Below are 15,598 nucleotides of genomic sequence, written 5' to 3' on the forward strand. Positions count from 1 at the left end.
CTTCCCCCTACCCCTTTCCGTTCCGCCCCTTCTCTCCAGGCAACTTCGTTAATTTAATTATAATTGAAAAACCGTTCTTTCATTATTATTATGATTTTTTATTCATTTTTTCATGCGCAAACTCTGGTCTATCGGTTTTCACCGGAGATGGAAAGGGGTGACCGCAAAATTAATCGTTAATTAGTTTCCTATTAACGATGCAGGGAATTTAATTCTCCTCTTCTCGTCTCTTTTCTTTTTTATTAGCATTTATTTTTCATTAAAAGCCCGACTCATTGCTGTGGGTCATATTATGGATAATTTTTTCATAATATTTTCTTGAAAATTGAGATAAATTCTAAACTGTTGGACACGCGGCTAGGATCAGTAAGTTTAATGCAAGAGCATCAGTAATTATTTCTCACCCCTGAAATTGCATTTTAAATTTCCAGTTTCAATTTCTACTGTCGCCCATTTTAATTCATTTATTTTTGTTTACTCGTACCAGTGATTGCTCAACTGTTAAAACTCATTTTGTTTCATATATTCCGAACAAAAGGGAGAGCAGAAATTGCGAAAAATAATCATTGAGAATAATTGCTTCATGGTCTGAGTACTTTTTTCGAATAAAAATTGAATGGGAAAATTGACAGAAGGCTACGAAATCCGATGCTATTGGGTACGAAGTGAAACAATTGCTTCTTGTGCAATAACAACTATTATAATAACTGCACCGTCGATGAGATTGGAAATAAACATAATTAAATTATCGAGGAGAAAACAATAATGGCGAAGTGAAAATGAAAATCGTAATCGAATTGAAATCGAAAAAAAAAGGAACTCTTGCAAAATTGCTTATTGCTAAATTTCAAATGACAATACGAATATCCATTGACAATTCAGTTTTCTACTTTATCCAGTCGTAATGCTACGCATGCCTTAATGCTCTGGCCACGGACTGTTGTTTTCCGGGAAAACGTCATCAAATAAAAATACATTGTACTATATAGAGACTTGATAATTCGCACGTCAAAAATATGGTGAGTGCCTCCCCAAAAAGAAAAAAAAAACGTGGAAATAACGTAAGACATATCGAGGTGACTCCTCGATTTCTCGTACAATTTATCAATTAAATGTCCCGTGATTTAACTCTCGAAACGTCTCCTCTCGTTCCTAAAATTTCCTCTCAGACACCGGAAATCACGATGAATGAGACTATTGAGGAAATAATTTGAGAATAAAACTGAAAAAAATTTTAATGAAAAAATAAGAAAAGAAGATATGGAGACTAACCTCAAATCGATGGTTCCAGGACGTGTCAGCATTCTCGGAGAAGGATTTTGATGTTAAAGAATGGATAAACAAAACTTTCAAATCAACTGAAGAACTGGAAGACAAAGACGTGAGTCACTGGCTAATAAACATTTGATTTGCAATAACTTTAACTTGGAACGGACTGGTTTGTTATTTCACTGGATTTAGGCGTTGAGAGCGGCAATTTGAGGTTCATGAAGTGTTTTTTGAAATTGAATGGCGCATTTGTGAGTTAACCGAGTGACCAAGCGGCTCTCGTCTCATTGACACAGCGGTCAATGACATCGTTCGCTTTTTTTAATGATAACTCGTATTTTCTTCCCCCGTTTTTTTATTTCATCCATTTTTTCGACTCTGTTTATTCGATTTTCTCTGTTTGAATTTGTTATCAAACGAGAATTGATTGTGATTGCTGGCAAAAATGTGTTGCTCACTTGAAAAATAACTTCATTAATTATAATAATTGCAAGAGTCCGATGACTCGTAAGTTTTTTTTTTTTTTCATCAACAATAATAAAATTCTCCTCGATTATTTCTCGAGAATAAGCCCTACACCGTCGAATGGAATTCAATTCCTATTTTATGATTCAGTTCTGCTCTTTTTTTCGCAGTTTTTTTTCCCCTCCTTTTTTTCTCTTTTATACTGCGAATTGCTGGACGTGCATTGACTCTGATTAACAAGAGCTATTTTTGTGGCTTTGTTAGGGTCGCAATTACTCGCGAGAATTTTCTAGCTGAAACCGCCGGTAATTTGCGTTAAAGATATCCTTTGGCAGTATTTTCCTTTAATAAATTCTTTTCTACTTTTGTTGTCGAACATCAGAGCTTTTACTCGAGCCTCATTTAATACTCAAACTTAGCAGCTTTGAATTTTAATTTCGAGATTAAATCGTTAGTAAACATTTCCTTTTAATCTGAGAAAAATTACAATTTTTTTTCAACAACAAATGTTTAGAAAAATAATAATTCCATGGAAAATGACATTTAAATGACGTTAATGAAAGATAATGATTTCTGGAATGAACTCAATCTTTTTAGTGAAGAGTATTTTCTCCATGGTGTAATGAGTAGTAAAATGGGAGCAATAAGTTTCCCATGGAGAGATTAATGGAGAAATATTGTTCTTACAATTGATGGAGAGTTGAAAGAAGGAAATGCTGTAGTATGATTTTTAAAGGCATTCGTGTCTTCGTTGGTAATGAAACTTCAACTATACGTACAACAAGTCAATGGCTCCCTCGAAGAAACGAGCCAGTCTGTCCTCTCGAGTCTCCCCAGGATTCTCAGGGACACTCAGCTACTCCAACAGGAGGCATTGGCGCTCAAAGATAAGATGGCAACTGTCAAACAAGAAATAGCAAAGGTGATCACCACAAAATTACACCTAACTGAGATTACCGCAGGCTTATGACTAATTTCACCCGATTTACCATTGAATGTCGGTTTAAGGTGGAAAAGGACACAGCCTTGTCCATGACAGCTCTGGAAAAAATGGCTAGAGTGAAAACTGAGCTTCAGGTTGCCAAACAGAGTCTTCATGAGGCAGATAATTGGAGTGTACTTGCTAATGATCTTGAAGAGGTGAATTTGTCGTTTTACATGTTCATCAATAATTTAATTCTTTACTAAACAAAAAATTTCATTTCTCCATCCAATTTTTTCAACTTCCACTCAAGGTCTTCGAATCGGGTGATATCGAGAAAATTGGAGGGAAAGTCTTCTCGATGCAAAAATCCCTGTCCATGTTAGCGAATGCTGTTGATTATGAAGATAAAAAATTGCAACTCGAGGGATTGAAAAATCGTCTTGAGGCGATGGCCAGTCCAAAATTGGTGCAGGCCTTCACAATTAGAAATTTAGGTGATGATTAATTTTCTCTTCATTCTTACAATAAAAGAACGCGAGGTGAACAGTAATTTCTGTTTTCTTCCCAGACGAGTCAAAAATCTACGTGAATATCTTCAGTAAAATGGATCGACTCCCTCAGCTTCTGAAATACTATCAAAATTGCTTGAAAGTTTCTCTCTGCGAGGAATGGCGAAAGATTCGTGAAGTCTCAATGGAGGACAACGTCACCTCCTGGTTGAACACATTCTACGACAAACTGTTGTTGGAATGGCAGGATCAGGTGAAGTGGTGCAACCAGGTGTTCTCCACCAGTTCCACAGTGACCTTGATAGATATCTATGCAGATGTTTTGTGTTCCCTGGACCCCAGTATCCACGACACCATTACCGGGGCCCTGAAGTATCTGTCACCTCCCCTGCAGCTGGATCTCCTCATCGAGCTCAAGAAGATAACCCAGAATTTCGCTCGAAACCTCAACGCATCCCTGGAGATCTCCCCAATTCATTTGAAATCCGAGGATAAGCTACTGGCCCTTGCCCAGTCAATTTATTCTCCCTACGTCGTTCCAGTGTCCAAGTACTCGACCTATGAGTCAGGACAATTGTCTGAAAATCTTAGTTCCATCGAGACGAATCACGAGAGCCTGAGCGATACGATAAATTCACTCTCCTTGAGTGTTTCAAGAGCAATCGATCACGCAAATCAGGCAAACAAGAGGTGCAAGCTCTTCACCGAGAGCTGTGGATATCCAGGACTCCTGAAATCCCTCAATACCTATTTTCTCCAGTACCTAGACAGATTTATAAGCTGCATGAAGCAACTGGAGAAGAGAAAAACGAAACACGACGACTGGAATCTCTTCCAGATGTGTCTGACTTTGATGCAGATAATCGGTGATTTTTTGGTTCAGATTGAGGAGTTCGAGAAGACACTTGTGGTGAGTATCGTCGAGGCAAGCAACAAGCTGCAGAGTGGAACAGCAGGGTCCTTCAGCAAGTTCAAAATTCTGCTGCTAACTCCAAACGGACGTCAGGAGTTCGACAAGCTGGTGAAATCGTTGAATCAGAACGAGGAGAAAACTCTACTAGCATCTGTGATTGAATCTATCTATAAACTGTGCGCCGATCTCCATCACACCACTTACGAAGTGATTTTTGCTCCTATATTTACGCAACTGGTGCTCATTCAGAGGGCTCCAGCCTGGTTTGGAGACGGTGCGAAGGTCCAGGGTTTATCCTCTGATCTTCCTGATTACAGTTTTGCTCCTCAGGAGTATATCACTCAAGTGGGGCAGTACCTCATGACACTGCCACAACACCTGGAGCCTTTCCTCCTCAGGGATAATCCCAGTCTGGTGCATGCACTCAGGGCTGCTGATGCTCAGTACACACAGGGAAGTGCTGAGGGGGGATTCACTGCCACTTTGCTAGGAATCGTCGCCAAGGGGACCTGTCAGATGTTTCAGGATCAGGCACTGGGAATTTGCGAACTCAATACTGGAGCTTGCAAACAGCTTGCTACTGATATTGGTGAGAATATTCCACATTTTGTCAGGTTTCTCTTGCTTTTTTTGGCGAATGAAAAATTGTAAACGTTATTCGCTTTTACTTGTATCTTTGTATTGCAGATTATTTGGGGAATGTCCTCGAGGAATTGGGACTACCCCTGTCAGACAATCTTCAGCAGATGTCTACACTGTTGAGATTGTCACCGGAGGATTATCAGTCCGGTAGCTCAGGGTGCAATGCCCGTATCGTAGCTGCTGTTCGACAAATGCGGAATATTGCATCTTCAGGATGAAATGGAAGTGATTTTGCTGTTATCAAATTTATTCTTCATTCCGTGTCTTCAAGGTTGAATTTAAAAATATTGATCGATTTTTAATTTTATTTCCTTGTTGATCATAAATTGCTCATAAAGTGAGAAAATGAGGGAAAAGCATTCTTCAATTATCGTTACAACAAATTTAACTCTGAACTTTTAACGAGAAAACAATAAACTATTGAACTATTTGAATTTGATTGTTTATTTATCGAAAAACCATATGAGCGCTCAGACTTCATGTTCAGACATTGAAAACAATTGAATCAGCATTACCTTAGTTTGTTGTTCTGATAAATATTTTTTTTTCTTGAGCTCAAACTGTTTTTTATTTCTAATTCCTCATTGTTGAATCCGTTTTTCTTCCGGAAGATTTTAAGCGCTAGAACAATAAAATCGTTATCCATAACGAGTATTTTTTTTTTTCAAAACGCTGAACCGAAAGACAAGAATCAGTCACTTACGCGTGAATATTACAAGTCCTTTCTCTTCAATTTTCCACTGACAATGATTATTTTCTTCATGATTATATATTCCCATCCGAGTTTAATTTCACGTAATACCGGAATGCTGACAGTTCCCCGCAAGTCGCCCCTCAACATCGTTTTCCTGTCTTCCTGTAATTTCGCATAATAAATCCCACCATAATCCCCCATCTCATTAAGCGACTAGCAAAATACTAAAGTGAAATAAGTAGACCTTGACAACAGTTTCAAATATCCTGAATCTCAAATCCTGATGATTTTAGCACGAAACATGAATAGACCTTTTGTCTCGAAAATTAAATCAACGACCAAGAAGTTCTTTGATGTTTCTCGCTTAAATCCCATCCTTCCGAGATGAATCAATAATTGATAAAATTGTAAACTCAATTTATTCCACTTTCTACTATCTCTAAAAAAAAAAAACAATGTACCAAACAACAGGGAATTCGATGTTGATCTCGCCTGTAAACAATCACTCGAGCCTAGTGGTTCAACGAAATTAGAGGAAAACAAAAAAAAGAAAGTCCTCAAATCGCGACAATGTGTTCGAAGGTCATGGAATAACAGTAACGGGCGGGAACAATGAATTTTCTTAATGAAAACCACAGTAGTTTCACACCGAGAACTAGGGAAATCCACTCCTCACTGTTTCGTCGTTATCGATTACTAACAGTCTCATTCCGTATAAATACCCGGGGCTGTCGGCCAACGCATACCCTAGTTAACGTGTCACTCAGAAAAATATGAAAAATAAGAAAAACAGTTCAAGTACCTGAGGTTGGGTAGCACTTGGAGGATTCAGCTCCTGGCAACAGCCGCCATATTGATTGCCATTCAAATTTTGTCGAAGTGTTGGAGTTAGAGCATGCGTCCTTTCCAAACCACTAAATACCACTATCACTACTATTCACTGTAATCCGCCATGCTTGGCACACACCGGAAATCCGTGATATCACGTCATTCAAATTTTCCAATTAGTTAAAAAAAATATTGATAATTCCACTTTTTTTTTATCAAATAATCTTTGTTTCGTTTTTATAACCACTAGTTCAGGGTATATCCAATTTTTTAAATCCCAGAATTTTTAAATTTCCAAGAAAATCGTTAAATGAATGAAATAAAAAATCCATATGCAATGATATTTAATTACTCATCCATAAATTATCACGTGTCATTTATAAAACCATTTGAAAAATCCGCTGGTTATTCCAAAAATTGCGGGACCAATGGGAATAGTTGTAGGTGAGAGGAAATCAGATGGTGGGCGGATGTTTCTGGGCGTCCATTTTGACCGCACGTGGTACTTCCGGTAGGCGCGAGCATATCAGGCACATGTGTACTATTCACGTGTTGGTGGTATTTCTGCTGTTTGATTGCTGATAAGATGCTGTAATTTCGTATCAACTAACGAAATAAATAGTTTTCAAGTACTCTCGAGGGTGGTGAGCAGTCACTCATCATGGTTAGTATTTTATTACGATTGTTTATTGCAAAATGAAGCCGTGATTTCTGTCAAGCGAGGGGTCGAGGTTAAGTGACTGAAACATAACTTATTTAAAAACAAAGTTTTTTCATATTCTCTGATGGGGGAATTAATGAGATTTAATTAATTGATTAAAATTCATTTGATGAGATTTTCACATAAGGCTGATGAATTTTTGTAACACCCTGAAAATTATTAAAAAATAAATCTTCCGGAAAGTGTGTTGTCAATTGAGAACTACAAAAATCATAATTCTTCATGTCTTTTAATTAATATCTAAAGTTTCGAACATTGTCTACACTAAAATAAGACACTTGATGATGAAAATCAATAATTCTAGACGAAGTTATTCATCCTCTACGAGCACGCGGCGGGGTACGCGGTGTTCAGTGTGAAGGAGTTCGAGGAGATTGGGATGCTGTTGCCCCAGGTGGAGGCATCAGTAACAGATCTGTCTCGTTTCCATGCAATCGTTAAACTCGTGGGTTTTTCCCCCTTTAAAACCGCCCTGGCAGCATTGGAGAGCATCAACAGCATCTCCGAGGGTATCGTCCCCGAGGATCTGAAGCTGTTCCTGGACATGTGCATACCTAAATCCGAGAAGAAATCAAAATATACTTTGGGGGTATCAGATCCAAAGCTCGGTGCAAGTATAACCGAGGCCTTGAACATAAAATGCGATCACACCGGTGCAGTTCCTGAGATAATCCGAGGTATTCGCTTCCACTTCCATCACCTGGTGAAGGGGCTGACAGCGCAGAGCTCAGGTGTTGCCCAGTTGGGTCTGGGTCACAGCTATTCCCGAGCTAAAGTTAAATTCAACGTTAACAGAGTCGATAACATGATAATCCAGAGTATCGCCTTGCTAGATCAATTGGACAAGGACGTAAACACCTTCAGCATGAGAATTCGCGAGTGGTACAGCTACCATTTTCCAGAGCTCGTTAAAATTATCCCCGAGAACTACACCTACGCCAAAGTGGCTAAACTGATAAAAGATAGGAAAGAGTTGAACGATGAGAAGCTGGAGGCACTCGAGGAGATCGTAATGGACAGTGGAAAGGCGCAGGCTATCATCGCAGCCTCGAAGTCATCCATGGGAATGGACATATCCCCAGTTGATCTCATGAACATCGAGATGTTCGCTGGACGAGTGATAGCCCTTGCTGATTACAGAAAACAACTGGCTGAGTACCTGAAGACGAAGATGAGTGGAGTTGCTCCCAACCTGGCAACCCTCATTGGAGATCAGGTTGGAGCTCGTCTGATTGCTCATGCTGGATCGTTGACGAATCTGGCAAAATACCCTGCGTCAACAGTGCAGATTCTGGGGGCTGAGAAGGCCCTCTTCAGGGCACTCAAGACCAAGGGCAATACTCCGAAGTACGGGCTTCTCTTCCACTCGACTTTTATCGGAAGGGCAGGTACCAAGAACAAGGGGAGAATCTCCAGGTATCTCGCCAACAAGTGCTCCATTGCTTCCAGAATCGATTGCTTCACTGACATCCCCACCACAGTCTTCGGGGAGAAGCTCAGGCAGCAGGTCGAGGACAGGCTCAAGTTCTACGAAACTGGGGATATACCCAAGAAGAATATCGACGTCATGAAGGAAGCTCTGGAGGAAGCGGCTCTGGTTGTTGGAAGTCTAGAGGAGAAAACGGTGGAGAATGAGGAGTCGAGTAAGAAGAAGAAGAAGAAAGCCAAGAAGAGGAAGAATGAGGACGCTGGGGAAAATGGGGAAGTCAATGGCCAGGCCAACGGGGAGGAGGTAAATGGAAAGGAAGAGCTGAATGGGGATGCCGAGGAGGCACCTCCTAAGAAGAAGAAGAAAAAGAAGTCCAAGAGCATTACTGAGTAATTTTTTTTTTCATCCCTTCGTGATATATAAATACATTTTTGATCGACCCTGTGGGGAAGTGAGATAAATCAATTTTTGCAATTAGCAGAGATGAAAAATATATCTGGAGAGATATTAACGAGGGAAAATAGTTTTTTAAAATAATTCTGACTTTATTAAGGTACAATAGGTAAACTTTGACAGGCAAATGAAACAAAGACTTTGAGTTCTCCAATTCCAATTGAAACTATAAGTATATATTATATATTTCGTAAAGATCTCTGGTATCATTTTGAAATTCTTTTCTCTCACCAGGATTTCAGGGAGATGTAATGAATAAAGAAATCCTCAATGCGTTACACCTCCTTTGATTATCCTGATAAAAATAATTGAGGATGAAAAAAATGCAACGACACTTAACACCAGCACCAATGAGCATTTTTAATGAAAAATAAAAATAAAGACTATCGACAACATAACTACAACCACAGAATTGAATACAATGGTATAAACAGAATGTCTTCAATCGATACGAAAAAATAAAATTCGTTTAATGATTATTCATTTGTATTTTTCTTAATATAATTGTACAGTTGAGGAAAACCATGCTAATCGTTGCACGTTCACCATTGATTCGTACGAATATTCACAATGAAAATTCCCTTCCTCGTTATAACATTCATACTATGTACAGTGAAAAATACACATGATCAACTTGAATTTATTTATCGCTCGTTTCAACGAAAGAACTAAACGAATTCGTACGTTTTTTTTTGTAAATCACTTCAGAAGAAAAATCACGTATATGCAGAATTATAATTACTTTCCTTTCTATTCTTGAAAATCAATTGACACAACCATTCAATTTTCCTCCATTTTATTTCTCAAGGTTCTCGTCTCTTGTGATGTATTATTCGTATTGTGGATTACTCTATCCTGCGAGTTTATTTACATGATTTTGTTTACACGAGACCGAACGCGCGCTCCGCCCCCGTCATTTGATTCGGCTGTGTTGATGTTGACATTGCCAATCGACCAATGAGAAATAAATTTTATTTGGAATAGCCAATGAGATAGGATGACGCGTGATAAGTCCTGCGTATGGAATTCCCCGAAATCTTACCTTCGACAATTTAATTTTGGTGTATCACCTTTTATATATAGGATGATTTTGTTTACACGAGATCGAATGCGCGCTCCGCCCCCGTAATTTGATTCCGTTGTGTTGATGTTGACATTGTCAATTGACCAATGAGAAATTAATTTTATTTGGAATGGCCAATGGGACAGGATGACGCGTGATAAGTCCTGCGTATGGAGTTCCCCGAAATCTTATCCTCGACAATTTAATTTTGGTGTATCACCTTTTATTTATAGGAATATATAGAATCCTAATACTGTCGGAAATCTTGCCACTTTGCACGCGGTAAATGCGTAATTAAACGAAACCTAATTGATATAAGAGAACCTCAGAAAAAATTAATACTCCAATTTTTTAGTAATTGAGTAGCGAAGTGATGCAGTCAGATAATTTAATTCTGCAGTTTCATTAAATACCGATTGATATCAAAATATCATTCCTGAGATAAATCGATGATCAAGAAAAATATCAAATTGTTATTTCACTTTACATTTCGCTATTGAATTATTTTAAAAAATTGATAAAACTCCATTTCAGGGTGCGATTGTAAAAAATAGAGAAATGCCTGACTGAAATGGAAATTTATTGGCAGCAGAATGAACTTGGAAGTGTGCCAGATGCGTCTATTCATCATGATCACATTATCTCGAACTAGAAATGCCAATTACCGAATAAATATCATCAAGGGATAACCGCAGGCATTGAACCAAGGAAACTCGAATCTAAAGGATATGTCCCGATTTTCATTCTGATCAATAACCTCTCCCTTTTCTTTTTACAATATATTACATTCTACATTTTATCAATTTCGGAATGATTACGCTCCACTCATTCGTAAGGTACCTGCGAACACATTATTCAATTTCGTTATCTTGAAGTGGAAATATCGTTAAATTTCAGAGCAATTCACTGCGTTAATTTTCGCTTCGAAAAATAAGTTGGTTTCCTCCATTTGCTCTATAAAATTAACTGCAATTAACGATTAAGTTACTGATCTATGTTAGTAATTTAACAGCTAATAATTATCTTCGTTAATAGTGACAGTTGTTAAGAATCAATCGTTAAAGATATGCGCATCTCCATTTAAATTTATCGTAATTTCATTCTCATTCTCGAGGAATGCATTCATTCAAATATCAATTTTCCTCCTTTACCCATCGAAATGCATTGCTTTCACTTGATTAGAAAATCTTTGGGATAAAAACGGATCATCTCAATCTGACATACTAATTATTGCGCATTGTCTTGTGCTGAGACAGCAAATTTTAGTCCTCATTATCGTTCTATTTTCCCAAATTATCACTCTGAATTCTCCCCCACGTAATTTTCAATGAGAGACAATGATTGTGCACGTAATGCACTATTTCGTACAACTACCTCCTAACAATCTCCAACTCTTCACCAGTGCAAAAATGTAATTCGTGTTGAGGAAGCACGTATTGTCAATTATTCTCGGTGTCGCGTAGTACAACAGCGACTAGTCCAATATCATATTTATCCATGTATATTTATAATATATATGTAACAATTTTTTTGCTCACTTCATTATCATCTTTGAAAGACGTCTCCGAGTGATACGTTATTTTCACATTTTCTTTTATAAAAAATGACATTTGGCTATTTATTCACGTCTCGCTCCGAAGTCTCCTGTATCATACACTGAGGTCAAATGTTTCTACGAACTTTGCAATTGGGGAGTTCATCGGGATAAAAATGACTAAAGTCTCGTCATTTCGACAATTCAATTTCAATTTATAACATTTTTCCTGACATTATTCATTGCACCAAAATTTTTGTTTAGTTCTTTTTTTTTGTTGAAAAAATTCTAAATATTCATGAAACTTCAATTCACTATTTAATAAACATTATTATTGCTCCAAAGTTATCTCCAATTGCAAAATAGTTCATATTTAGCTGCACAACTCCTGAAAAACGTAAAAATATCGAAGGTGGGTATTAGTAAACTCACAAACTGCCAGGCTGACTCGAGGTAATGTGAGTGTCTCAGGGAAATGTTGGAAAAAAATTGGGACTAGTCTGTCCTGGGGACTGCATCATCGGTGTTCCAAGGTTCATACTGGAGGCTAAAACAATATCCTCTGTCAAGAGAATCCACCAACCAGAGGAGTTAGATAAAATAATGAATTCATTTATTTACAGTGGACTTCCGTTTAGTACCCGCTTCGATAAATATTCTCGCGTTTCGAGTAGTTAACGGGAGTCCATTGTAACGGGATGACATGCAAGTGATTATGGATTTATTTTTTTTAATTTTTTACCAAGAGGTCGAGGTTGATGTTGAGGGCTATTGGTGGCTAGTTGATTCATGCTTGGAGCAGGTCCACTGGGTTTGGATTTGCTACCCAAGAGATTATCGAGATCAATTTTAAGTCCTGCCCCAGCCCACGTTGAACCCACTTGTGCAGGTGTAATTTCAGGGGCTCCCCCAGGTGTTCTTGTATTCACTGGAGTCGGCGCTAACAATCCTGTGTCTAAATCAAACAAATAAATTCCAATTACTCACATTTTCAACTGAAAAATTATTTTCTTGCTATTCTATTCGAGAAAAACTCACTCGCAGGTTGACTGGCACTGACAGCACTGAATAAATTAGCATTATTGCCAATCTGTGAATTAGCATTGAAGGTATTGAAGCTCCCAAAGTCCGACAGCAAATCAGCACTCATCAATCCTATGAAAAAAAAAAAAACGAACAATTGAATAATCAGAACCACCACTTTACGATAAAATATCGATAAACCCCTCACCTGTATTATTATTGCCATTAGTTCTACTCCCTCCCTGATTTGTTAGTACTCCAGGTCCACTGCTCATGAAATTCCCACTGAGGCCATTTCCAGCCATTAAATCCTCGGTATTGGAATGCCCACTCAAACTCTCCTGATTGCTCTGCAAGGATTCCAGTCTTCCTCCCGCCTCAGGACTTGCCCCACCAACCCAATTATTATCATTGCCTCCTATCGTAACCCCAGAATTGAATGCACTCGTGAAATCAGCGAACTGATCGTCATTATCCTGCTTAGTACCCCCAAAAGCACTAGTGAAATCACCAAAATTGGAATTGGCAACGTTCTGACTGGCCACAGGAACATAATCACTCTCCCTGGGATTAAAATCATCGTCGTTGTCTATAGCAGTTCTACTGTTGTCATTGCTGGTTTCAAATAAATCATTAAGGATATCGTTGTACTTCTTCGGTTGACTCTTGATGGGGGAAGATATCAAATTCCCCTGGACAACAGCAGGACTCCCTTTGGCACTCTGATCCTTTCCATAATTCGCAGCTGCCCCCAGGTCGACTTTCTTTACAGGACGACTGGGATTTCTGCTGGGGGAATTTTTATTCGATATCGTAAATTTTTCGAGCTTGTCCAATGCGTCGATGGACTCCTTTATATCCTTCTCTCCCTTCTTCGGGCTGTGATTGTCATTGTCCGAGTCCTCTCTCTCACCATCATCACTGTTATTGCCATCCTCAAAGCCTCCACGACCTCTCGTATCCCTCTCCCAATCATTGTAACTCTCTCCAGTTGGTTTCGTCCACTTTGGATTGTCTGACCAACGATCTGCACCACCGAAATTCATTCCCATCGCGTCACTCGACATTCCAACGTATTTGTCTTTATTTTTCTTCGCCTTTTTCCGTTCATCGCGCAGTTTGTCGTCGTCTTGGATAAAGTCTATCAATTCACGTACTTTGTGCCTAACATTTATACCCTGGTCCTTGCCAATTTCGTCGATGTACGTGTAATTTTCTAGAGAACGTAGGTCGTAAATGTGCTCACGTGAAGATGTTACGACCCGCTCAGAACCATTTCGAACGAGGTAGTTTAACAGGAGTAAAGCCTGGAATAATTTTCATTTCTCTCAGTGATACAATTCAACCGCAACTACTAATTAACGCAATTCGGTTATTCCATTTTGTATCATTGTATTGCCCAGAGAAAAAAATTTTCAAATGCCCCGGAAATTTCGATCTATTATTTGATAACAACTTCCGGCTGAAATTCGATAAATATTTTAACGGCCCAGATAAAAAAAAACAAACTTGAAAATTTCGTCATCTTCTTTGAGCTGACAGTCACATTCACTGAAATATAATTCGAAAACGAGTACTGAAATTCAAAAGGAATAAATAATTGTGATATTGAATACAAAAAGGAATATTTTGAGAAGGATAAATTTATGCTCCAGTATTCAATTATCTCTCAATTTTCATAATAAATGATTTTCTGAGCGTTGTTTAACCAACGAAAACGGGTTGAGTGGCGCAGGGGGTTATTACCTTGTACGTACGCCGCCAATTACGTTTATTCTCTTGCAACATCCTTTTCCAAAGCATTGACATAACATCGGGAAACTGTTCGTACGTGAATGTCGCCTGGGCGAGTTCTTGCATCATAGCACCTGTCAACGTTACATTTGTGCATGAAAACAACCTGATTCTACTCCTCGTTTTAATCCTGATGGATGGCAATGGAACGAAACGAGAGCAGAATTGATTATTATCTCAATTTCTTTTTTCCCCATATCCATTAACGAAATTACGGCGAATGTAATGGCGAGAGGGAGTGTTCATTTACTTTCTTTTCTCCCCGCAACAAAATCAACTCTCATTATAAATATATTATTTCCGTAAAGGTTATCTCTAGAAAACTCAACAGTTTCTCTTTTTAATCCAAATAATCTCGGGTAAAACGACATGCAGATAAGATATTTATGAACGTTCTAGAGAGATATTTAATCTCGAAATCAGGAATATTTCATGGTCATTCGAAATTCAAGTAAATGCTCGTGAGCCCCAGGTAATTGATAAGAATTAATTAATGATAAACCTCTGGATGATCTAAAATAATTACCAGTGGGGCCCCAGGCATCGTCGTTAGTAGCCTCTCGGACTTTGGCTTCAGTCTCAGTGTAATTCATCACTACATTAGTCCTGAAATTAAAAAAAAAATAATAGAAATTGCATAAAGCCCTGGTAGCTAAAGGTCGCTACAGAAAATATTTAAACAGATACAAAAGAGAAAAGGAATTCGAAACTTACGCCTTATCCATGAGTTCCCGCACTTTCCACATGTTCATCATGATTGCAGAAATTCCACTCGCAGTTATCAAACAATAAATCCTCAACGATTTACCAAAAATCACAGTAAATAACTGATAAACAATTACGGTAAAACTGGTCAACTGCCAGTTGTGTTTATGACGAACATTTGGTCGTTGATTCTCCTCGGGTAGTAAAAAACCTTCGGACGAGCACAAACGTCATCAGAAGGTTGCCATGTTACCTTCCACGTTCCCCAAAATCCCCACTCTGACTTTATTATTTCAACAATGGAATAATACCGAAACAACCGAGCACTTTTACACAGGTGAATTACTACAACAATGTGACGACCATGAGCTGCTATTTATCACAGTAAATGGATCTGGTTTATTTATTACGAAAAAGGTATGGTGATGGGATAGATGACGTTTCCAGAGCCGGATTGGGGGACAGGCAGGTTGGAAATAATGTGAGGATCAGTGGAGGACACCACAGCCAATGGTAAATCATTCTTCTCCTGCCATTCACCAATCACACGTCATTTTTACTTCTTCCCGTTTATATTCCTCAACGAACAATTGCCCTGACAATTATGTAATTAATTGGTGGATTACTTAGA

The 15,598-nt window shown here is 38.5% G+C and overlaps 4 protein-coding genes across 17 annotated transcripts in view; 2 read left to right on the top strand and 2 right to left on the bottom strand.

Annotated features, from left to right (window-relative positions):
- Nucleotides 1-6,358, bottom strand: part of LOC105264137 (protein tramtrack, beta isoform) — a 55,298-nt gene extending 48,940 nt beyond the window's left edge. For 3 of the 11 annotated variants that reach the window (XM_011300899.1, XM_011300794.1, XM_011300909.1), the window contains exons 1-4: nt 6,220-6,358; nt 5,427-5,579; nt 5,239-5,344; nt 2,514-2,633 (exon numbers count right to left, since the gene is read on the bottom strand). The gene's annotated coding sequence lies outside the window, so the exon portion shown is untranslated. The other 8 variants (XM_011300818.1, XM_011300810.1, XM_011300837.1 and 5 more) reach the window with 8 other exon arrangements.
- Cog7 (conserved oligomeric Golgi complex subunit 7) lies at nt 35-5,157 on the top strand. Of its 3 annotated transcripts, none has more exons than XM_011300768.1 (7): nt 35-1,061; nt 1,292-1,381; nt 2,471-2,656; nt 2,743-2,874; nt 2,970-3,153; nt 3,228-4,670; nt 4,769-5,157. In XM_011300768.1, exons 1-7 carry the CDS (start codon nt 1,017-1,019, stop codon nt 4,939-4,941), a joined length of 2,253 nt encoding a protein of 750 aa, XP_011299070.1. In that variant the 5' UTR covers nt 35-1,016; the 3' UTR covers nt 4,942-5,157. The 3 variants fall into 3 exon arrangements, with proteins under 3 accessions (XP_011299070.1, XP_011299078.1, XP_011299085.1); XM_011300776.1 differs by having other exon boundaries at nt 35-1,019; XM_011300783.1 differs by lacking the exon at nt 35-1,061 and having other exon boundaries at nt 1,072-1,381; nt 2,332-2,656.
- Nucleotides 6,359-6,737: 379 nt separating the features above from the next.
- Nucleotides 6,738-9,327, top strand: Nop56 (Nop56 ribonucleoprotein). The gene is made up of 2 exons (XM_011300988.1): nt 6,738-6,909; nt 7,271-9,327. Exons 1-2 carry the CDS (start codon nt 6,907-6,909, stop codon nt 8,786-8,788), a joined length of 1,521 nt encoding a protein of 506 aa, XP_011299290.1. The 5' UTR covers nt 6,738-6,906; the 3' UTR covers nt 8,789-9,327.
- On the bottom strand, nt 9,313-15,450 carry lqfR (clathrin interactor lqfR). Of its 2 annotated transcripts, none has more exons than XM_011300975.1 (7): nt 14,977-15,450; nt 14,789-14,868; nt 14,215-14,336; nt 12,677-13,775; nt 12,484-12,600; nt 12,188-12,400; nt 9,313-11,992 (listed from the first exon to the last, which is right to left on the bottom strand). In XM_011300975.1, the coding sequence occupies exons 1-7, from the start codon at nt 15,015-15,017 to the stop codon at nt 11,913-11,915; spliced, it is 1,752 nt and encodes a 583-aa protein (XP_011299277.1). In that variant the 5' UTR covers nt 15,018-15,450; the 3' UTR covers nt 9,313-11,912. The 2 variants fall into 2 exon arrangements, with proteins under 2 accessions (XP_011299277.1, XP_011299268.1); XM_011300966.1 differs by having other exon boundaries at nt 9,313-12,007.
- Between the last annotated feature and the right edge of the window lie 148 nt (nt 15,451-15,598).

This window comes from Fopius arisanus, unplaced genomic scaffold (assembly GCF_000806365.1).
Source record: "Fopius arisanus strain USDA-PBARC FA_bdor unplaced genomic scaffold, ASM80636v1 scaffold00001, whole genome shotgun sequence".
Classification (NCBI taxonomy): Eukaryota; Metazoa; Arthropoda; class Insecta; order Hymenoptera; family Braconidae; genus Fopius; species Fopius arisanus.

Excerpts from the sequence above, each read along its gene's own strand:
- Cog7 (XM_011300768.1), top strand. The coding sequence starts at position 1,017 with ATGGTGAGTGCCTCCCCAAAAAGAAAAAAAAAACGTGGAAATAAC. Across the intron at positions 1,382-2,470 it reads AAGAACTGGAAGACAAAGAC|GCATTCGTGTCTTCGTTGGT; the intron begins GTGAGTCACTGG and ends TGATTTTTAAAG. Across the intron at positions 2,875-2,969 it reads TTGCTAATGATCTTGAAGAG|GTCTTCGAATCGGGTGATAT; the intron begins GTGAATTTGTCG and ends CTTCCACTCAAG.
- lqfR (XM_011300966.1), bottom strand. The coding sequence starts at position 15,017 with ATGATGAACATGTGGAAAGTGCGGGAACTCATGGATAAGGC. Across the intron at positions 14,337-14,788 it reads CGATGCCTGGGGCCCCACTG|GTGCTATGATGCAAGAACTC; the intron begins GTAATTATTTTA and ends TAACGTTGACAG. Across the intron at positions 13,776-14,214 it reads ATTGGCGGCGTACGTACAAG|GCTTTACTCCTGTTAAACTA; the intron begins GTAATAACCCCC and ends AAATTATTCCAG.